Genomic DNA, 23,313 nt, shown 5'->3' on the forward strand with positions numbered 1-23,313 from the left:
CTGAACAGACTCCAGAGGACTTCTCATCGACACGAGAGCAGCAGGGCTCGTCCTCCTCACTCGGTCCAGTGCCTGCCCCTGAAGTGTGCGTTCTTTCCTTTCATCTCCACCCCTGCCCTGCCCTGCCTCACCCCAGCTCTAGGGCTGACAGGTCACCCATCCAGTTCTGAGAAGACCTTTGGGCCAGGGGCCCAAAGCAGGCGGTCAATGCCCCACTCCACCCCCAGGCTGCTTATGGAAGAAAAAGCTGCTCAGCTTTACTCTGGCTGGCTGTCCCCAGGGGCCGGGGCCAGCGGGGTCTGTGGGACTTTTAGGATCTTTGGTGTTCAGCACGAGTTCTGGCCAAACGCCTCCCAGGGGAAGGCTGAATCAATAAGCCTTTCACAGAAAACCCCATCATGGGGAACCAAAGCAACAGAAATGCCTGTAGAGTCCCTCAAGCTTACAATTAAGTCTCAGATAATACAATAATACCACATGTTGCATTTAATTGTGTGCTAAAAGCCTTAGCGCAGGCTCGCCGTGGTTCAGTGTACCATTAAAGTATCGGTGCTCCCAACCTGGAGATGAAGAGGGGCCCAAGCAGTACTATGTGAGAGGAGGGTGGCAGGCACCCACACCCAGGACTGGGGGGAGAGAGGCTCCAGGAACACAAGCAGATGAGGTCTACCTGCCTGCCTGGACTGCTTGCCTCCTTCAAGAACAAGCCGCCCAGCAGCCAGGCAAGTTATACTTTGCAGCGGAAAACTCAAGACAAGATAAAGCTCCACCTCTGCATGGGAAAGCAAGCTGCATCTCTGAAATGTCAGACCTCAGAGACAATCGGAACTAGCTCTGAAGTTTGTGCTAGACCCTTCCAGAATTGTCAATTTGAGGCAAGATTTGGGGGTGGGAGATGTGTGTGTGTGTGTGTGTGTGTGTGTGTTTTCTGAGCCTGTTAAGCATCTGCTTCAGAGGACAGAGGGTAAGAGCACTGAGACCAGCAGCCAGCTCACTCCTGAGACCACAGTAAAAGGAGCTACACAGAGGCTGTGGTACCAAATCCAAATTCCCAACCTAAATCCCACAAAGCGTTTACAGCCAGCAATGCTGAGCTTCTGGTGGGAAAGAAAGTAGCTGGGTACAGGGATGGGAAATTTCATCTGCCAGCAGTGACAGTGGCTGGTCCTAAAAGTCACCAGAAATCTAGCCAAGGGTCACAAGATGACAGAGTGAAGCCTTATCCCAGGTGGTGTCCTGAGAACTGCAGGATTTTACATTTTCTGAGTTCTTTGCTAAAGCCACTATCACGTGAATGAGAAACAGTCAAATGATGCCAAGCCATTCTTAGCAAATGCAAGATCCTCTTATTTTAGGTTTTGGTTAGGTATCTCACATTCCTAGGGAAGCCAAGTGTCCTTCCAAAGCTGACCAACAACATGGGCAGTGCTCTAAGAGCTGTCTGGAGAGCAGACTGCTGCAGAAGGTGTTGGAGACCAGGAGACAGGGCATGAGTCCTGCAACACATTCTCTACCAGGAGACAGGGCATGAGTCCTGCAACACATTCTCTGGGCGAAACTGTGCACCAGAGGGTTCAAACACGTGTATTTAAAGTCACTGCATTGTGGGAACTCATTTGTGGCCTTCATAAGGAAAAGTAAGAATGAGTTCAGAGAGAGCCCTTGGGCTTGGTGGTGGCTCAAACAATGAGGCAGAGCAGTCTGGTCACCTGCAGTTGGGGGGGGGGGCTCGTACAAGAGTGTGAGTGGGAGCGAGAAGTCTTCTCTTGGCCCACTTCATGTGTTAACGGAATGAACACAACAGCCTCTCAAGCAGGGCTGAGGATGGTCCTTCTGAGATTTTATGGAACAGGAAAATGGTAAGCCAAGTCCAAGTAAGTTTCTAGACTTGCCTCTATCTCATTTAGTGGGAAGAGGAAGGAATGAGAAACAGGACCACTAGTGTCTCTCTCTTCACATTTTTGGTGGCAAAGTGACCAATGTACAGACTGCAAGTGTTAAGGCAAGGACATTCTTTACAAAAGAACAAATACAAGTGGAAAAGCCAACAAACCTAAGAAATGAAATCCCTCCAGGCATACAGGAAGTAGCAGTCCACAGTGAAGGAATGGATAAGTTAAAGGAAAGCCAAAAATACACTTTACTGCAGGCTCCACTGGGAATTGACTCATGAATATGCAACAAGTGTATTTATGGTGTTCCCTAGACACCTCCCTCTTAGTCTCCACAAAGCCAAAGATGGGACTGCCTCACAGGACCTTCGGGCCTTGGCAAGAGATAGAAGTTACAGCGGCTGCTCTGCAGAGGCCAAGAGGAGATCAAGAGGAGCTGCCCCACCACGCTGAGCTCAGTAAAGAAAACGGGGAGTAAACAGAGTGAAGCTGGCCATCTGGGGAGTCACGGGAATAGACTAGGAGGAGGGAGGAAGGAAAGAGTCCTCTGTGCACACAGAACCTTGCAGTGGCAGTGCAGGCCCTGAGCCAGGCTTACCGGGATCTGCTGGATCTCTCCTGTGTTCGTGATGATCTGCTGCATCACCTGCATGGTCTGCCCAGTGCTGCTCTGGGCCTGCTGGGTTTGGCCTTGAGGCTGCGCCTGGACAATCTGCACCTGCTGGCCTTCTCCAACCTGCATCGTCACGGGCGTGCTCTAGAAGGAAGAGTCACGAGAAGGCTGGCTGAGCTCAGAGTTAGTAGAATGACCCAAGGATTAATACTGAGCCGTGATTTTTATTAGTAGAGCAAACGCCCTCCATTAATGCCTGAACTCACCTCAACACTAATAACCCTAGTTAACCTCCATAGTCCTGCAGGCTCAGAGCGCTGCTAGTCACTCTTCAAAATAAAACGCGAGAAAGAAAAGCCCATCAGATTTTCAGGCTGACAGTAGAGACTATTTGCTTAGGCCCCAAATACACAATCTTTAGACCTGTAAGTACCTCAACTTTTCACAAACCCTCCAATGTGGCAAGGCTTACATGGTGCAGAAACACTCGAAAGCAGCCATGCTCCTTGGCTGGAGAAATAGTCAAAGTCAAGTGTGGAGGAAGTGAGTTTGGAAGGCCAAACTAGGTGGGAAGTGGGGTCAATACTGACTAACCCTAAGCTGAGGGCCCTCACCTTCTTCCTCTGGCATGCAAGGCCCGGAAGAAAAGCAAGCTCCTGGGGCACCCCAAGGCCTGGCCCTCCAGTCAGGTGCTGTTCTGCCCCACAACAGCTCCCAGAGGAAAGATGTGCTCTCCTAGGTCACACACTAGCTGCCCGCTATGTGAGGCCAGCTAGAGAATTTAACTCTCTAGAACCAGGAGGCCTAGCTATAAGGACTTTCCGTCTAACACATATGGCTTGGCAAATTCTGTGCCTCAACCATTTCGGCAGATTGTAGTCCTTGCTCCTCTGACAGATAATCAAGACCTGCACAGTCAAACGGGCCCATCATTCCGTCGACTCTCCAAAGCATAAGTCCTGATGAACCTTTAGCAGCCTCCCTAGAGCAGGAAGCCCAGCTGATCTGAGTCCCTTTCCATGGATGGGGGCGAGGGGTTGCTTTAAAGCTACACCTGTACTCCCACCCCTCCCATCTGGACATGCTCTCTCCCCACTTGGAATGAGGGTGAAAAGACGCTTCAATCCATACTGCTATCTGGATGTTCTCAAGCTCTGGCAGCATAGAGCTACTGGACATTGAAACTATGCATCTAAAATGAAAAGAAAAGGGAATGTAGTAGTTCTGAGAACCACTGAGAAGGATCCAAAGGATTACTAGGTACAGAGAAATTCACTACCAACTGGAGAATGGGGAAGAGAGACAACCAACAGACCTTAGTTGAATGCATGCAGTAGACTAAGATGACAAGGAACATCTCTGTCATTCTCGTACCAGGATTTTCAACTCAGAAAAAAGTTTCTAATTTTATACCAGAAAATACAGAATTCATTCTGAGAAATACACTTGCTTTCCTTCCAATTTTGCTTTCATATATATTCTCTCCTGCCAAAGGTATGTGCCCTGGACATACCCATGATCCCAGTTCTGGGGAAGGTGCTATCCAGCGTGGGGCCACCCTAAAGGAACACACCCGCAAAACCGCTGAGATGCCAAGGGGCCTAACTCACTGCCCTCACAAACCCTACCAGCTCTGAGCAGAGCAGGCAGCTAACAGAAAAGATGGAATTCTCGCTGACTTAAAAAAAACAAAAAACGCATCTGCCAACTCATCACTGTACTGTATCAACCCAATTTTCCCAAGAGCATTTCCGAGGTATTTCTAAACCATTTCAGGAAAATGAGGGCTTGTGTTAGCATGGCAGCTGTCAAATCCTGTTATGGAACCCCCTGCTGTCAGAGGCCAAGCATCCATGAGCTTCTTAGGAAGAACGATCAGCCAATCATAGGCAGGCTCTCTTGAAGTTTGCTCTGGAAAGGGCTAATATGTTGGCAGGTACCGCTCCCACCATTGCAAAGCCAATGCACTAGCCCTGAGAAACTCCCTTAGGCTCCCCAGGGTAGGGTACGCCTGGAGGCAGGGCTTGGGCTGAGACCACTCTGAAGCCCTTCCCGGCCTAGCACAGTATCTAGCACAGAACAAGCACCCAGTAAATGCTGTTACTTGGATAAATGAACAGCAAAGATTAAACCCTACAATCACAATTATTACTTATAACTCACCTCCCCAGACATTTTTTTTCTCCTAATGAAGCCCAACTCCTACCCAGCAAACACATAAAGCTGTGCAGGCTGGAGATCCCCTTGCAGAGGGGTCTTGGGGAGGAGACGAGCCAGTCAGGGTGCGATGTAGCAACGATGAAAAATACAACTTTCCTCTAGTTCCTAAATGCTTCCTCCCCGCCCCCACTATCATGACACGAATTCGACCTTGCAAGTCTGGCTAGAACAGAGTACGATGTACACTGGTACAGATCAGAACTGGAAATACAGGGAATCCAGGGCGGATGATCCCTACAGGACCAGTGGTGTGAGTGGTGATACTGGGAGGGTAGAGGGAGAGTGGGTAGGAAAGAGGGAACCGATTACAAGGAACTATATGTGACCTCCTCCCTGGGGGACGGACAACAGAAAAATGGGTGAAGGGAGCCGTCGGACAGGGCAAGATATGACATAATAACAATTTATAAATTATCAAGGGCTCATGAGGGAGGGAGGAGCGGGGAGGAAGAGGAAAAATGAGGACCTAATGCCAGGGGCTTCAGTGAAGAGGAAATGTTTTGAGAATGAATGTACAAATGCGCTTTACACAATTGATGTGTGTATGGATTGTGTTAAGAGTTGTATGAGCCCGTAATAAAATGATTAAAAAAAAAAAAAAAGCTGTGCAGGTTGGGACCTGCCTCCTCCCTGCCGTGCCGAATCCTTGCCCCGGGCTGAAGGCACTCTCTCGTCACTCCCTGTGCCCACCCACACCTCCAAGCCTTTGAGCATGCTGGGCCCTCCACTGGGGATAGCTCCTTCCCCCCTCACGTGATCAACTCCCATTGCACCCTCCAGGACACAAATTATCCCCTTGGGGTACTCTCCCTGGCATGCTCTTCAGCCCCTTGTTACATCTTTGTTAGGTGCCCCCTTTTGATGCACTCCCATTGATGTCCCATGCCCAGTTCCATTTTACATTTCTCATATGGTGACATAGTCTTTGTGTGAGTTCTTTGAAAACAGAGACTACTTTAGTCACGCCAAGGATTTTAATCCAGAGGTGTTCAACACCTATTTGGCGAATAAATAAATAAATAAACAAACAAACAGATGGAAAGGTCGCAGTTTGGATTCAGAGTGCAGGCTGGGGTTCTCTAAAGCTTCTCGTTTCTCAGGCAAACATGTTTGTTACTGCTCTCTCAACTATGCTCTGGGGAGGAGGAGAATCCTCTGGTTACTATGATAGTGCAAAAGGTCACCTGCCATACATATAGGGGGTGCAGCGATCAAGGGGCCGAGGAGAGGGAAGTGAGTTGGCAATAAAGCCTGAGCTCCCTTTTAAAAAGGCAGACATTCCAATTCTGGGGGAGACACAGAGGAGGCAGAGAATCCATTTATAACAGCTTCTAAAGGGATCTCTTCATCCCCTTTAGGGGCCTTCTAGATAAGTTTCCCGATCCTGGAGAACACTTTGTCCTCAGTACTCTCCTCACTTGAGTCACAAAGAAACTGAGGCCCAGAGAGATGAGGGTAACTCTTGGGTCTCAGTGGCTGAGCCTAAGAAGAGCCGGGGGTTGCAGATTTCATGGCCTGGGCTCCAAAATGACCAGGGGGCCTCTCTGCCCCAATCCAGCTGGCCACACTCCAGAGCGCAGCACAGCCTTGCTGGGTGGGCATCCCTAGCAGCTCACAGACCTGGCCTTGTTGAGGCTGAGCAATGATGATCTGCCCAGGCTGGATGGTAGTGGTGGAGCTGGTGGTCTGCTGGCCTTGCTGCTGGCCCTGCACTTGAACGGCGGTGGGCTGCTGAGCCAGCGTGAAGTAGTACTGGACAGGCTCAGCAGGAGTCACAGACTGGCGCACCTCCTCCTGTGGGGTGGAAGGAGAGGCAGGTAAGAGGAAAAGCGCCGACTCAGCAGCCGCGCAGTGAATTTCCACTCTTTCCCCAGACAGGATCCATGCAGTTGCCTGCTGAATGCTGAGCTCTCCACATTTGAAGCCAAGGGAAAGTGGAATTTGAAGAGACCAGTTGTGCTAAATCAAACTAAAAATAACAGATTCCAGAGGCTTCACAAAACATACAGTCCATTTTCTGAAGTACAGAGTATTCACTCATTGCCTAATGAGTTGCAAATGGGCAAACAATTATCATAACTAAAAACCACGCACCAGCCGTGCTTGTCAGTAAATGCTGTCAAGACCCATGATCTGAGAACAGAGCTAATTGCAAGCTCTGGGAAGATGCTCCCCAAGTACCACGGCTCTCAACAGTGCTGGCCGTTCTTTCTTCCCTCCGCCTCAGGAAGGACAGAGCCCTCAGTGGGGATGGGGAAGGGTGGGGGAAGAGAACGACAAGTTTTCCAGGGGCAGGTGTTAGGATCAAGAGCACTGGTGGACAAGGGCTCAGCTTTTCACCACACACTGGAGACTGGTCACTGGGGGCCATCTGGTTCTGGTCATACTTAGCTATTGAAGTGCAACCCAGGGGCCTGATGGGCAGTACGCTCTGGGTGCTGCCTTGGCTGACTAGGGAGGTCGCAAGCTGCCATCTGTGGGTGAAGAGGCGGCTCCTTCTCCAGAAGACGATTTCCACGGCAGCAGGAGTAAACACCCCTCTCCCAGCCACCTTGAGCTCACAGCTGAGAGTGTAGGATGTTTACACACACTACAACATGGTGACGGCCGGGAGGGTCTGGGACTGGCCAGTTCACGTCCACTGACACAGAAATCGGTGTCTGCTCCGGAGTGACCTGTGACACATGGTGCCTCTTCCTGGGGCAACAAAAACAACAAAAACATACAACCACTTGGACTGGCATCTGAATAAAAACGTTAGTCAAGTTTATTTACTTCCTTTGCCAGGGTCAACAATGCTTTCAGAAAAGAAGACAAGTACTTCCTCAAGGTAAGGGACACCATGGGCTGCCTCACAATCCTGCAAAATGACATTTACAGAGGTGGTACACTGGCTAGGCGCCCCAATCAGTGGTTCCGCAACACCTATACACACACCATCATACATTCTTGTACTTGCCTGTCAAATTAACTGCCTTCCCCTCCAGGATATAGGTCCTGTGAGGGCAAAGCCTAGTTTTCTCTTGCTCCCCATGGTCTCTACCACTCCCCTGTAAATAGGCAAGTGCTTACTAATTTATAGATGGAATTATAAAGGCCGGCAGACTATTGGAGGTTTTTCTGTAAAGTACTTTTTGGTAGTATGACAAATTCTCTTAAACCCAATCGTGGGTACCAACAATAGAGTCCCTAAACGTTCTTACAACCAGTAGGGTTCCATAGCTATAGTTTGGGGAGAAGCTGAAGTCCCCTGCGACAGGGATGGGGCATGCTTTTGCTTGTCCTATGTCTGAAGGCCCAGGATACTAGCACTGGGACAGCTGGAAGTCAAGGTCTCTGAGAAATCAGGGTCTTTGCATGACAGGTTCCCTGATGGCTATCCACTCAGCAGACAATGACACATCTTGGGTATCTAAGCATGTCTTCATACATGCACCAACATTCTATGTTAATATATTCTGGTGCTTCAGATTGAAACATCCCTAACCCCGCACATGATTATGCTGAGGCAGGGGCAAAGGCACCCACCCCTGCTTCCTTTTCATCTAGCGCTCGGTTTCCAGAGCAACCTAATGGTGACCATGTCAGCTCCCTTTCACCATTGCAAACAAAGGTTGGCCTGTCAACTAACTCTTGGATGAAGCAAGGACAAAATATTGTTATCCTCCTCTACCATAACACAGAAGCTGACAGCTCTTTTTCAAAGCTGTTGAAATCAGTTCAGTGTTTTCAGTTTCCCACTGAGATTTTTTTTCCCCCTTCCCACTTCATAAAATCATCAATCACTAAACTTAACTCAGAAAAACTCTTGGGTGAGGAGCAAGTCAAGAGGGATGAGAACCCCCAAATCAACTTGCAAGAATTCGGCAGACAAGGTGACACCAGGCCTGATCAGGTGTTGTTCTGTCCCCAGTGTGCCCTGAATCAAGCTGGTCTGGAAATGAATGTGGTTATTTTGCCAGACAAAAACCAAGCCCTTCAAATACTCCACCCCTTCCAGATGCTATGTCAAAAGCTGTGAGAACCAATAAATAGTTTCTCCTATGCTTCCTCCTCAACCCTACTATGGGAACCAGGCAGGAGGTACCTTAGAACTAAAGTACAGGACACTGTGTGAGGATCAAGTAGGTTTGTAATGTTGGGACAAGGAATGACTGTTCTTAAATCATTAGAATGGAATGTGTGTTTAAAGTTCTTCTGTATCATGAAGACTGATTCTGCCAATGGAGATCAAGCTAGCAAGGAAATGATTATGCTTGGTTTAAAGAAATGGGTGCAGAGATAATGACACTCCAATGGGCAGGAACTTTCAACTCATAGCTTTAGTGGGGCAGAAGTCAGGCCACAGCTACCTTCTGCTCTCATAGTCTTTACTTCTTCCCTAAAGAACAAGGGCCACTTCCCTGAGCATACTCAAGAGAAAGCAAGTGCCTTAGACCCACATCTCAGTATTTCTGATGAGGTCCTTTCTCCAGCATCCTTGTGGGCCATCATCCGAAGTGATAGAACAAGCCCAGAATGACTGATCAATCCAGAGTGGGATACCTGTCCAGCTTTAGCAGTGGTCCCCCACCCAGATGGCTCACTCTTGTCTTTTCAGAAGTGGAGGCAGATAAACCATGGCCGAAAATGATGAGGCTCATCACATCCTCAGGCCACCACGACCGTGTCATGAAGGCAGCCCCACACTGGGGGAAAAAAATGCATTCGCTGTGGTAACAAGAGTGAACTGCTGCCTCCTCCAGAAAGGGTGCGTTTTGGAGAGTAGGCGCTTTTAAAGGACTTAAGGAGGTGCCAGCCAATTTGGAACAGGGGAAAACTTCATGTCTACAGAGAATTAAAAGTGTTATCTTTGAATTTCAGGCCAGCTTTCAGCAATCTCAACTTTTCAAAGGCTGTCCCAAGTAGGACACCAATCAATGGCTTGAACACCTACAAAGAACTGACCCCGGGCAGCAAGGAGCTGCTTCAGCTGGCCACACTTTAAAAAGGAGATAGATCAGATGGAATGAGGCACTACCCAACACTCTGAGCCAGAAGCACTGGGGCCTTTGGAGGAGTGGACAGGACAGGGCCCTTCTCTCCAGGCTGTCTATTCAGCAGGGAGCCCACAAAGAGCAGGTAGGAGTGTGCATGCTGACAGTGTGCACAACTGCATTGTTCTAGAGGTCACCATCTTACTTCGGGGGAGGAAGAAACAAATGCAGACAAGGAGAACAGGTGTGTGGCATCATTTGTTTTGAAGAAGAGAAGTGGTCTGAGCTCTTGTTGCAGTGGCATCTCAGAGAGGAGGGAAGCCCCCAGGAGGACTCAAAGCTGATGCGCAGCCAGGGATGACTGTGGCAGCCTGCCGCTGTAAACATCCGACTGAAAGCTCCTCTGAACACCTTACAGCTTCCAGTCAAGGATGTTTACAGTAGCAAAGACTGCCCAGAAAGAACGGAGACGCCAGGAGGCACACTCTGCTCTAGGAAGGAGGTAACGGAGGGCTTGCTAACCCAATGGTCCCCATGATGCTTCAGGGCTACAGATATCCTTGAGGATACACACATTGCCTATATTTTCTCATACTGACACAGGACAGATGGGGGAACGTTGTCACTGAGTGTTTCTAAGGATAATGTATTACAAAATCATTCATTAAAAAAAGAAACAAATTTTTGTATTATACTAGCAAAATCCAGCAAGCATTACAAGGCATAGCTTTGCTCCTGCCAGGCGCTTTCACATTGCCCCATGTTTCTAACACAGCTCATCATGCAATCTGGATGCCTACAACAACACGCTCAAGAGAAAAAGGACAGGCAGGGTCTGTTACCATTGCAATTAAGAGCTATGGGACTCAAGGTGCTGGCTCCATCAGTCTGACCTTTGGAGAAGGGCGGGCAAAAGAGAGGGAGAAAAACCGACACGCTATTCGTTCTTATTATTGCTTAGCTAAAGCTGCTTAAGTGGCAGTCCTCAATTTTGGTTGCACACTTAAAAAAACATGAAAAGTTCAAAAAATGACTGATGACAGTGTTCTCCTTACAGGTTTAGATGCAGATGGTGTGGGGTGGAGCCTTGGCACTGGTGCTTTGTAAACCCCAAAAGGTGACTAATGTGCAGTTAGGACACTATGTAACTCACATAAGCAAAAGCAGAAGCCTATTCACCCCAAACACCATTGTGCACATAGAGAAGGGGTTTCTCAAAATTCTCAAATTCATACCTTATATACTCGAGTATAAGCCGAGTGTTTAGCACATTTCTTATGCAGTTTTTGTGGTAAAATTTGGGTCGGCTTATACTCGAGTGTATACAGTCACTTGCTGGGAACGAAGTTTCCCCTGTCAGATTGTCTCTGATTGCCTAGGGTATCTTGACATGTGCTTTCCTTACTATTTGTAAATACATTCTTTCATTTTTCTTCCCATTCTCTGTATGTCCACCTCTGAGGCCCTGAGTTAAAAGTACCCATACATGAGTAACAGAAAGTGACGTCGAGGGTAAGAGGAGCGAGCAGGAAGAAGAGCAATGGCTGGTGCTACAAGGGAAGGCAAAGGAGCACGGCTGGCCCGGTACGTAGCGGCGCTGCAGTCAGCAGGGCAGCGGCCTTTCAAGCTCACCTGACGCTTTGGAGGTTTCAGTTCATCTCTTGGAACAATATCGATGAGAAAGTCAAACTGATCAAATTTTGTAATTGCCATGGCGATATCATTCCTCTGTTAACAAAGAAAAGCAGAGTAAAAAGTTAGCCTTGGGAGAAACTAGCTCACTAGAATTTATGCCTTCCACATTACGAGTAAGGTAAGAAGAAGGTTGTCGAGCCATGGGCTGAGTCTTTCGCTCACACGCAGCCAAATGTTTTAGATGTTCTGACGTGGGGACAGACATGGACAGAAAGCAGAGGTATGTGATGCTCTGACTCTATCAGAGAAATAATATGGCTCTGCAGTCACGACTGCCCTCTGGATCCTGTCTCCTAATTGTTCAAATCCTCCGGAGAAAATGGTGCAACTCTAGCTACCTCAACTAGCAGCAAGTTTCTGCTCATTCTGTGGTTGATCATCATTAGGCTATATCATTCATCCTAGGGCCTCTGTAGTTCCTACACAGTATTTGATTTCTGCGGTTTACACAAGCGGAATCTATTTGGAGTTGCTTAGGCTGAAACTCCAATTCAACAACTCTTTGTAACATTTTCTACTCAGTGGTTCTATACATTAGCTCCCACCACAGCTATGGTTATTTTAGAATTCCAGCCCTCACTTAAATCTATGGTTTAAACCTGGCACAATAAGGTGTGACTATATGAAGCCTAAAGTTCCTGGAATAGAGCCAGACGTCCGTAAAGAACACAGGAGTCAACTGACGAATGGTACTGAAGTTACAGCTGCTTCTCTCAAGTGTGGTGCTTTCTGTCGAGAGTAAAATTTTGAGATTTCTATCAAAAACCATCACACTGTGTATACTTTTAAAAAAATGTACGTAAATTTACAAACACGTGAGACAGTTGAGTCGACCAAGTTGCAGGCCCACTACGTAGGTATTTTGGATATTATCTGGCAAAGCATGATCATGTTTCCCCAGTATTATCTTAACAAGGAGGGAGACCGAGTGTATACACTGAAGAAGCTGCACCCCTTGGGATGGCAGACCTGTTCGGTCCATCCTGCTCGGTTCTCCCCAGAAAACAAATACTTGAGGTACAGAATCACCATCAAGAAATGCTTCAGGGTGCTCATGACCCAGCAGCTGCACCCTGTCCTCCGACTGCCCCTCATGTTTCTGCTCCCTCCTGCTGACCGGTCAGAGACATCCGTAACCAAGCTGCGCAGTGTCTGAGCCTTGAAGCACTGTTTAGCACACCTGCTCTTTGGAACTCTGCCTTCAATCATGAATTTGTGAGGTAATCGTGGTAGTGTCTCTTTTAAAAGGGAATACAATTGAATCTTCATATTGTGAATTACTAACCAGTTATTAAAGAGAAAAAAAATTGGAATGTATGTATTTCCCTGTATGAAAATGTTAAATCTAGAGGAAAAATATTGACATCTCATGAATGCTGATGTAGAGAAAACTGTAGTTTGCCTTTGAAAGGCTTAAAAAAGGTGAGTTAACAGCTGAAGAAGGGCTAGACAGCTATGGGGATAAAACTAGCATAGTAAAATACTAATGGTAGGGCTAGGTGGTGTATACAGGTGTTCACAGTAAAATTCAAATCTGCCTATGTTGAAATTTTTCATACTAAAATGTAGAGCAGAAAGTCAACACATGAGCAGAAATATTTAGCAACTACTGCGCACTACAATCTTAAGAAACGGAGACTCAGGGCACAAAATAGGAGGGGATGGGAATTTTCTGCTGTTTCCTTCCCGTGCTGTGATGGCCCCACGCCACTGAAACACAAGACTACCATCTACCCTTCTTGCCAACCACCAGCGTGATAATACGCCTTCCAAACTGAAGCAGGGCACGTCTTAACACTGCCAGGGCTCATTTTAGATGAGTACAACACAGTACTACATTCCCGATGTCGTCACCTACTCACACATATCCAAATGGCTCATCTATGGATGGAATGAAGGAGTGTGGAGAGAAATAATAAAACTTCTCAACATATACCAAAAGGTTCTACAATATTTTAAAATCGGTTATACTTGAATTGATCTGCTACAATTTTTTATTATACCTTTAAAATGCTAATAAACCACAGGGGAAGGGAGACAGCAGTAAGTGTAAGATATGAAAATATTAATTTATAATTTATCAAGGGGTCACAAGAAGGGGGGTAAAAAGAGGAGCTGATACTCCACAGACTCAAGTAGAAAGTAAATATTTAGAAAATGATGGTAACATATGTACAAATATTGAATACTTACATACGGTAAAATGAACACATCCTAAGTATGAAGTTCAATGAATTTTGATAAAGGCAAGCATTTGCACAACTTTCAAATATCAAAAGCTCTTTTCTTGTCTTTCCAATCAATACACCCCAATCTGAGGCAACCAGAACTCGGATTTCTTTCACCACAGTCATAAGTGGGCACAGTAATATCGCGTGTAATTTTTGTCTCTTTGTTTATTATGTTTAACATTATTTCTGAAATTCATTCATGTTGTGTGGATTAATAGTTTATTTTTATTTTTGAGTAATAATCCTTTTCACAAAGACACCAAGATTTGTTTACATATTCCCTTAATGATGGATACTTAAACTGTTCGTTTCCAGGTTTGGGCTATTATAAATGAGGTTGCTATCAATATTCTTATACAGTATATCCACACTTCTTTTGGGTGTAGGTAGTCCCCAGGTTAGGCACAACATCTGTTCCTAAGTGCATCTTTAAGAATTTGCAGGTCAAGTCAAAGCAGCTGCATGTGGCTCTAATTTAGCTTTCCTTCCATGCAAGAGGAGCCCTGGTAGCACAGCAGGCAAACTGCTCAGCGCTAACCAAAATGTCCATGTTTGGAACCACCACCGACCCCACAGGCTGCTTCTGTAAAGATTACTGGTGTGGAAGCCCTGTGGGACTGTTCTATGCATCATAATTAATGCCACTGAGGTTGGTTTTTGGTTGGCTAGTGCAAGAAATGCTTGAAGTTTTTCAATAATTTAAATAAAAGCTTTATGTGCAGCAAGTGAAGGTGATGGCGATGATGAGTTATTGGATACATTTATGGCAAGCAGGGATTGGTACAATCACTTCAAAGTGAAGACAAATACACTTAACATCAAAGGGCAAGTTCACCACCCACAGACTGCCTATATACACGGAAGAGTGAAATGGCTCGGTCACAGGCTAAGGTTATGTGTAAATTTACTAGAAAATGCCATATGGCTTTCCACAGCTGACCATACTGCCCTCCATTCTGACCAACAAAGTATGTGTTTCAGTTACTCTGCTTCTTTGCCAAAACTTGGTATTATCAAGTCTGTTATTTTAGTCATTCTAGTCTGAATTGAGGGTGTTGGCCAAGAATACTCAATATACCATGGACTGCCAAAAGAACAAACAAATCTGTCTTGGAGGAAGTACAGCTAAAACAATCCTTATAAGCAAGGATGGCAAGACTTGTCTCGTGTACTTTGGACACGTTATTCAGGAGCGGGCTGTCCCCGGAGGACATCGTGCTTGGTAAAGGTCAGCAAAAAAAGAGGAAGACCCTCAAAGAAAACTGGTTGACACCATGGCTGCCACTACATGGGGCTCAAACACAACAACAGGGTGAGGATGGCACTGGACTAGGCAGTGTTGTGTTCTGCTGCACTTTAACTGTTGCTAGGAGTCCAAACTGACTCGACGGCACCGAACAACATGCAAAAGTAGGGGGCACAGCCAGTATCTCACAGTGCTTTCTTGTTCCCCAAATGACTAATGATATTGTGGGGGTTTTTTCACATGCCTATTAATCACTGGATTCTTTTTTAATGTCCCATTCAAACATATTGCTTACTTTACTTGTTAATCTATATTGAGCTTAAAGATGACTTTAATTAGACTTCTCCAGATCATAGGTTCCCTTATTTATTTGCCCTATTGCCCCCTTTTCAAAAAACACCCAGTGCCCCTTTACCAATTAAAAACTTATACTATAGCCTATAATCCAGGACAAAATGTAGGTATCTGCTTTTGCAGCCCCCCTGGGTCAGGAGGGTGGTATCACCTAGCTTGGGAAGCACTGCTCTAAATTCAAACTTCATTCACTTCCAAGCAGCATAAGGTTAAGTTCACAATGTCTAGCTGCACCAAAATACAAGGCTCCAAAGGCAGGGATTTTTGTGTTTTGTGCACTGTCTTGTCAAATCTCCAAGAGCCGAGAACAGTGTCTGGAACATCAAGGGTATTCAATAAATATCTGTAGAATGAATGACTAAAAATAACATGCATTTTCAATTCTGAAGATAAAATAGAATTCACTTTCTTTGTTTTGCTGTTAAAGTACTATCACTATCTTGTCTCTACATCAGTGGTTCTCAACCTTCCTAATGCTGCGACCCTTTAATACAGTTCCTCATGTTGTGGTGACCTCCCAACCATAAAATCTTTTCTTGTTCTTTTTTTTTATCATTTTATTGGGGGCTCAGACAGCTCTTAATCACAATACATACATGCATCCATTGTGTCAAGCATGTTTGTACATTTGTTGCCATCGTCATTTTCAAAATATTTTCTTTCTACTTGAGCCCTTGGTATCAGCTCCTCATTTTTCCCACTCCCTTCCCTCCCATATAAAATTATTTTCATTGCTACTTCATAACTGTAATTTTGCTACTGTCATGAATCAGATGACCCCTGTGAACGGGTCATTTGACCCCCAAAGGGGTCATGACTCACTGGTTGAGAACTGCTGCGCTGTAGGGTCACTGAGTCAGAATCAACTTGAATCTGAGATTTGGTTTTGGTCTGCTCTGTCACACACTCCCTCTTATACCTAGGGAAACTTTCCTCTTTTAAGAATTGGGTCTGGCTGCAGAGGGAAAGGCTTCCAAAGTCAATAATCAAAAGTTCTCCACACACTGTGAATAGCAATTTAATGAACAAAAGGAAAAAGAGAAAAGGGTCCCCAGAAAGGCAGACAAAGAACTGAAAGACTGATGAAGTCAGGGGGACTTCGAAAACAATTCCCAGCTGACTTGAGCTGCAACTTCTCCTGGGGTTATCCTTTCCTGGAATCTCCCAATGTTCCCAACAAGAAGTTTGGATGTGGAAACAAATATTATTCACTGTGTTTCTGTTTATAGTGAGGGTTCACAGAGTGAATAGTCACTGAGCTGTGGAAACCAAGGGAGAAACAAAAATTAAGATCCATAGAGGAGAACTACTATGGCCACAGGTATAAAGTATGTGTGTGTATGTCTCCCAACAGGGGAGGAAGAGGCTAATTTCAATTACACAGCAACTAAGGAAGAACCATCTTGGGTCCAGAGCAGTGCTTCCCAAAGTAAGTGCTACCACCCCCTGGGGGTAGGGAGGGAAGCACTGGGACCACCCAGAGGGCTGCAAAAGCACATACCTATACATTATCCTAGGTTATGGGCTATAGTACAAAAATTTTTAATTTCCGAGGGGGTGCTGAGTAATTTCTCCCCCGACCCCCAACCCACCCACCAAGAGGGCAAATCAGTTTGGGAACCTATGGTCCAGAGCCACACATGAGAAGCCCACAAAGAAGTTCCTTGTCTCAGTTCCCCCATCATAGCGGCTGTAGTGTTACCTGTAGTGTCCGACGTTTGTTATCCTCTGTGTGAATCCAGGCTCGAAGTGTCAACTCCGTGATAAAAATCTGGGCTGCCTTGGCAAAGAGCACAGGGGCTTCTGCACTGATCATCTGTAACAGATATAGCCCTTCCCCATCAATCACCGGCAATTCATTCAATTCACTTGTGAGGAAGATGAGTTTGGGAGCCAAGAGATTAAAGTAAAATCTGAAGCAGCTTATTCTTTGAGCTTTGTTTACACATATTAAGATAAACAAACAAATAATCTATTTATCAACACTGCTGTGGGAATCAGATGAGATAGTGTAGGTAAAAGCACCAAGCAGAGGCTCTGGCATATAGTAATTGCTCAAGCACTATAAGCTGCCCTGCTGTGTCTGACTGCAAAAGGCACGTTGGTAGTCAGAAACGGCTCTTAACCCTTGGTGACGTGATCTGCAAGAGAAGAGCCATGGAGAGAAGTGGAAGATAAGGAGAACTGGGATCTTGGTTCTACCACTTTGGATGAGTCACTGAACCTCTTTGTGTCTTTTTACAGATCTGTAAAATGGAACAAATAATGCTTATGCTATTGAATCCCACAGGGTTACTGGGTGCAGGAAATGAGCCAATGAAAGGGAAAATTACTGTGAACTAGTAGCCTCCTGAACAAATAAATACAAAGGTCTTTGTGAGAGGTAAAGAACAAGAGAGTCCTAATGGGAGGTAGACTCTTAGGAATACTGAAATGGTCACCCTGATGTTAACCATCTTACAAATATAAGTCATGCAAAAAAAGTCCACAGATCAAAGGGTTACAACAGGTGCCTAGCATTATCAAAGACTTCTTAAAGCTTGGAGTGACAAACTAAGGACTGTGCTGGTTGCTAAGCTGACAGGACTGTCCGGTTGATTTGATGATGGATGTTTACACTACACTGTGAAAGGAATTGAGTGGTACCACTTAATTTCAAAAACAAATACCGAGCTTTATTTCATCATCTGGGGAAGGAAAAACGCAGGATATTCCTAATTTTTAGAGAAGCACACTATTATAATTAAAACTGTTCCATTTCAGCCCACTAAACAATTCACAAAGGAACCAAATACAAAACGATGATAAAAACACTTTCGTTTAAAAAATTAAACCGTGAGCTCTAGGGAACTTAACAATGGCCTGCCATCATTTCAGCTTCAATATAAAAAATCAAAAATAAATGTGAATTTACCTTCACATCTTCATCCAGCTTCATAATCTTCTTAATACGAGCCAGTGGGAGTTCCTGTACTCGGAAATCTTTCTGAAACGAGCAACAAGAGGTCCATAAATGGAGAGAACGATCAACAGGATGGGAACGCTCACCAGGCAGCAATAAACAGTGGAACTAAAGCTGTGCAATCCCTGTGGAAAGTGACATGGTGCTGGGATGTTAGACACATCTTCAGACCCAGCCATCCCTGTCTACTTGGTGTACACTCAACAGAAACAAGCAGCAGAGTTCATCACAGCACAATTCCTAAAAGCAAGAAAATGAAAATAACCTAGAAGCCCATCAGTGGAAGTGTGGTTAAACAAACTTTGGTCCATACATGCAATGGAATACTACACATCAATAAAGAACAATGATGAAACTGTGACACGGATGGGTTTGGAGGTCACTGAGTGAAGTTAGTCAATCACAAAAGGATAAATAATGTATGAAACCAGTTACAAAAGAAAAAAATCAAGATAAAGGATTTCATACCATAAGAAACAGACTTTGATGTTTTCCAAGGAGGGAGGGAAGCAGTAACCTAGAGCAGGGGTGGGGAATGTGGAGCACCCAGGCTATGAACACCCATGAGATCATCAATACCAGCTAAAGTCACAAGTCTCATCAAAGAAAAGCAGTCCCAGCCATCAAGTCAGAGGTGAGTTAATTAAATGTTGACCAGATACAGAAGGCTTATCTTTCAGTTGGTAATTATATGGCCCACAAATGATGTCTTAAATATCCAAATAGCCCTTGGTAGGAAATAGGCTCCCTACCCCTGGACCAGTGGGCAGACAGCCGTTAACCTGGTTAAAGGGGAAGATTAGTATTCTACAAGAGGGAGAAGAGCACAGAAAGGAAGGGGACAGGACAAGCGATTGAGAGGTTTGATTAGTTGTTTAAGTCATTGAATACAAAAATGTTGATCTGAAATGTAAACCCACATATACAAAAATGTGACAAGATACCGTGCCCTAAGAAATGCCAATAAACTTTCATATATTAATATTTTGAAAAGAAAAACATTCGTGCAGAACAGTGGCTCTCAACCTGTGGGTCATGACCCTTTGGGGGGCCGAAAGGCCCTTTCACTGGGTCGCCCAATTCATAACAGTAGCAAAATTACAGTTATAAAGTAGCAACAAAAATAATTTTATAGTTGGGGGTCACCACAACATGAGGAACTGTATTAAAGGGTCGCGGCATCAGGAAGGCTGAGAACCACTGGTGTAGAAGTGATTGTCGATTCAGCGCCCCCACCAGGAACTAAGACAAGAAAGGAAGTACAAAGGAAATGGAGAAAGCATATGCACCAGGGCACATTTCTTGGTGTGATTGATGCAAAGCTTCAAGCAACTAAAGGGTTTGAGGAGAATTTAGGAGGCTTCCAATAGTGCCCTCACAGACCGTTATTGTTAGCTGTCTTCAGCTGATCCTGACTCAGGGTGCTCCCACATGTAAAAGAAGCCTATGAGTGGGTTCGGGCAGCCGATCTTTCCCTAGCAGAACACTTAATCATTAGTAGCATGCAGGGAGCCCTACACATGATCAAGTTTGGCTCAGCATGATGATAGAGAGATGCATGATGAATGTCTTTTTTTCCTCAAGAAAGGTTCCTGGTCTTCACTGTGGATTAACATTAGGTTTCTGCCTCAGGGTGCTCCTCTGCATTGTCCGTTCTGTCTTCTAGTCAGGGCTCGGAGGGAAAGGGACAGCTGCACCTGACCACAGTGATACAGAGTTTTCTTCAGCTGGTGCATTACTGCCAATTTCTGATCTGCGCTTTAGCCTGATAACAACAGGGAGGCGGCGCTCCTTTCCTGTCACTGAAGCAAAGACTTTGTCTCCATATTTTACTTTGTGGGTAAGGGGCATGGAAATGGATGAGAGTGGATTTACCAGTTAGTTGTCTTTTGGGCACAGTCCTTTTCTTTTCCCTTAACACACAGGGCTAAGATTGGGGGAGCCTCATAACTTTACTGTGGAAAAAACTTAGGAAAGAGCTTTTTGACAGGCACCACTGAATGATTTGCGATTTAAGCCCTTTTTTTGTTTTGAGCCTAATGATATTTAAACACAAGCTCAATGATAGATGTTGTTCTAGAAGTAAGAAAAATCAATTGTGAATTTCAGAGCTGAACTGAAGAGAATGGTGTAAAGGCAAAGATTAGCTCAAATCAGCAAATTCTCTACTGGGACTAGGTGTCAAATGATTGAGTCTGTGCATGGCCTGAAATGTGATTCACAAAACCCAATATGCTCATCTGGGGATTTGCATCATCACATTATGGAAGGAGGAGCTCTTATATGAGACTTGGTGAAATTGGCACGAGTAAGAAAACTTTCTTTTCCAAGACCTACAAAAAAAACTCAACTATCAAAGAAAGGAGAATAGGGCATTTTGGAAAAGCATCCCTAGTTTTCCCAGATTTCTTTTTGTTTTGGATTCCAAAGGAAAAGCAACTCTTAGGATAAAATATACACCCACGACATCGGATTTCTCCATGAACCCCACCAAGTGGCTTGGCTACTACTCAGCTCTAAAACTTCAAATACCAATTTTTCATCTTTTCCACTTCCAAATTAGGTATCAGCGATTTTCCATGAAGCCTCTACTAAGAGTGGAGCAGCAGAGGCTTAAAATTCCAGTTTTCAAAAATTTTACCAAAAGTAGACAGCAGGCACATTCTTTCTAATCTTCTGTCCTCCACGTTGGTTTACTCATTCAGGCAACCAACAGTGAATGTTCTCACTATACAGAAGATACATACACAAGTGGATTCCAACATTTGAACAGCTTATAGTTTAATTAAGAAAGTCCTATAACATCATTATAATCCTTTATCCTATTCTAAAGGATGCTGTAAAATCCTACAGGGACACATAGAAGTGAATGACCAAAAAAAAAAAAAAAGAAGCGAATGACCAGCTGGTGATGGGGGGTTGGCGGAGAGAAAGGGGGTTGGGAAATGTTCCATAAATAGGTCAACACCTGGATTATGTTTTAAGAGTTGACAAAAATTTGCTTGTTGGAAAAGCATTTAAACACAGTGAACAGCACATGTAGAGAGTAAACTAAGAAAAATGTCCTACGTTAGCTGTAGACTTGTGACCCAGCCACACAGTATGTATGGGGGGACAGAGGAAAGGAGATGTAGATTAGGGTCAGATCCTGAAGGGATTTGGAAGGGTTAAGAGTTTAGCTACCAAAACAAAAAACAAAACAAAAAAATCAATCACTTGTCTTCCTACTACTTTAAAGATCCTGCACAGAAAATCCAAAGAAAATGTTAAAGATGATCATTTCTTCGGAAGACCTCCCAGCACAAAATTATGAAAAGACTTAGCTCTCTTACATGTATATTCTCATTTAACTTGGCACTTTAATTTCCAAAAGACTGATCCAAGATTACTGAACCAAAGCCCAAAACTGGTAAGCCAGATCTCATTCCCCAACTTGAAAGAGTAAAAGATAATGTTAAAAGTTCTAAGACTATTTTTTTACATGAGAAGCAGCAAGAAAGGGTCAATCAAGGGTAAAGAGATTATAGTATCACTTTCCACCTCGGAGAGATGTGTAAAGAGGCAGAGATTTACAAAAGAGCCAGTCCCAACATTTTCTTTTGTGAAAAACTTTTTTATGAGCCCCAAACCTTAAACTCTCAAGAGGCAGCAAATCTTCTGACGTGTATACACTGGGAGAGGAGAGATGAGGGGTGGAGTGCACCCATCACTGCTAACTCTGTACTTTAAGCCTAGTTCTCCAGTCACGTGTAAGCTTTATGATCATCTTGTTGGGGGGGGAGCTCCTTCACTGTGTCAGTAGATCAGGGTACACTAATGTGTTCCCCATGCCATTGACAATAGTGCGACCAACTATGTCTAATTATGTAACACTTAATCCCTCCTCCTGAAGCTGGTCCAAATGGAAGAACAACTGACCCACACTGACTCCTCCCTTCTACTTTTGCAAGCAGCACCAGCAAGACAGGACAGATTCTCTCAGAACATTCTCATGGCCCTCGTGACACAACCAGAGAATTACATTAAAACTCCTGATATCTGAAACTGCAGTCTCAAAGAGTCTGAATTTACCCAATGAGAATTTGGAGCCAAAGAAAAGTCAATGGGTCTCGGTTGTGCTAAAGAACATCCGGAGTCTCAAATAATGATGAGAAATCTTTTCCAAGGCTACCCAATCGGGCAATCCTGCAAAGTCAAGATTTTCTTGCTCTCAAAAGCAGAATTGTTAACATTTGTTGCAAATTAAAACCACCTGGGGAACCATAAAAATCAAGCTGCCTGAGCTCTACCTAGACCAATGGAATCAGGAAAGGGGGACAGGTGTGTGTGTTAAGTCCTGGTACAGTTTGTTTAAACCCCTCTAGGTGTTTATGATCCACAGTGAGCAATAAGAACCACTGCTTTACTTACGAGCAGTACTGGCACCACTTGGGAAGTAAAAGAAATGCAGAATCTGACTCCACCCCAAATCACTTTATTCCTAATCTCTATTTTAACAAGATTCTCATTAGACCATATAAACAGTAAAATTTGTGAAGTGCTGCTCTAAATGAACGGCTAATGGGGGGTAATGGCTTATTTTTAACAGCCTTAAAGTCCCTACCACTGAGTTCCTGTCTAAATGGCTACCTGATTTGACTGTACAGTGAGAAATGTGAATGTCTAATCTACAGGCATTAAACAACATAAGGATGAAACCAGCATGAAAACAAAATTAGGCATTAAATTACTGTTGAACATATGCAGGGAAGTTAGAAGAGAATGAGACTGTTCTTTTCAAGATTCAGCTCCCCACCCCCAAAAAAGACAATTAAATTTCCCTTCTCCGCTTTCAAAGAGGTCCGGGGAAGAGGTAAAATTCAATAGCAAGAAGACTGTCAATTACTGTTCCCAGGACTTTGCTAAAGAATATGGTATTTTACACAATCACCCTGGTATAAAATCATTTGGGTATGATTTTAATAAACTTCAATCCCAGCTGAAAACCACTAAAGTTTATGAATAATTACAGAGCTCAGAAAAGTGAGGAGAATGCTCCGCAGGCCTGTCTGGATAGGACAGGCTGGATGAACAATCTGGAGGAGAAAACAATGGGACTGACAGTTCCGGGGGGACATGGGAGAG

The 23,313-nt window shown here is 44.7% G+C and overlaps 2 protein-coding genes across 7 annotated transcripts in view; one reads left to right on the forward strand and one right to left on the reverse strand.

Moving 5' to 3' along the window:
• The window catches only part of NFYC (nuclear transcription factor Y subunit gamma), an 85,613-nt gene that overhangs the window by 5,675 nt on the left and 56,625 nt on the right, over nucleotides 1-23,313 (reverse strand). For all 6 annotated transcript variants that reach the window (XM_045298877.1, XM_045298879.1, XM_045298875.1 and 3 more), the window contains 5 exons: nucleotides 18,142-18,213; nucleotides 16,930-17,043; nucleotides 11,334-11,429; nucleotides 6,346-6,519; nucleotides 2,491-2,649 (listed from right to left, as the gene is read on the reverse strand). In XM_045298877.1, coding sequence (XP_045154812.1) covers nucleotides 2,491-2,649; nucleotides 6,346-6,519; nucleotides 11,334-11,429; nucleotides 16,930-17,043; nucleotides 18,142-18,213 — 615 coding nt within the window. The remainder of the gene's footprint in view (nucleotides 1-2,490; nucleotides 2,650-6,345; nucleotides 6,520-11,333; nucleotides 11,430-16,929; nucleotides 17,044-18,141; nucleotides 18,214-23,313) is intronic.
• On the forward strand, nucleotides 12,286-12,552 carry LOC105978840 (H/ACA ribonucleoprotein complex subunit 3-like). The gene has a single exon (XM_045298880.1). The coding sequence runs from the start codon at nucleotides 12,286-12,288 to the stop codon at nucleotides 12,550-12,552; it is 267 nt and encodes an 88-aa protein (XP_045154815.1).

The sequence above is a fragment of the Echinops telfairi genome, unplaced genomic scaffold, assembly GCF_000313985.2.
Source record: "Echinops telfairi isolate 266 unplaced genomic scaffold, ASM31398v2 ScPeMD7_7457;HRSCAF=8495, whole genome shotgun sequence".
Lineage (NCBI taxonomy): Eukaryota > Metazoa > Chordata > Mammalia > Afrosoricida > Tenrecidae > Echinops > Echinops telfairi.

Coding starts and splice junctions, on each gene's coding strand:
- LOC105978840 (XM_045298880.1), top strand. CDS start 12,286: ATGTTTCCCCAGTATTATCTTAACAAGGAGGGAGACCGAGTGTATACA.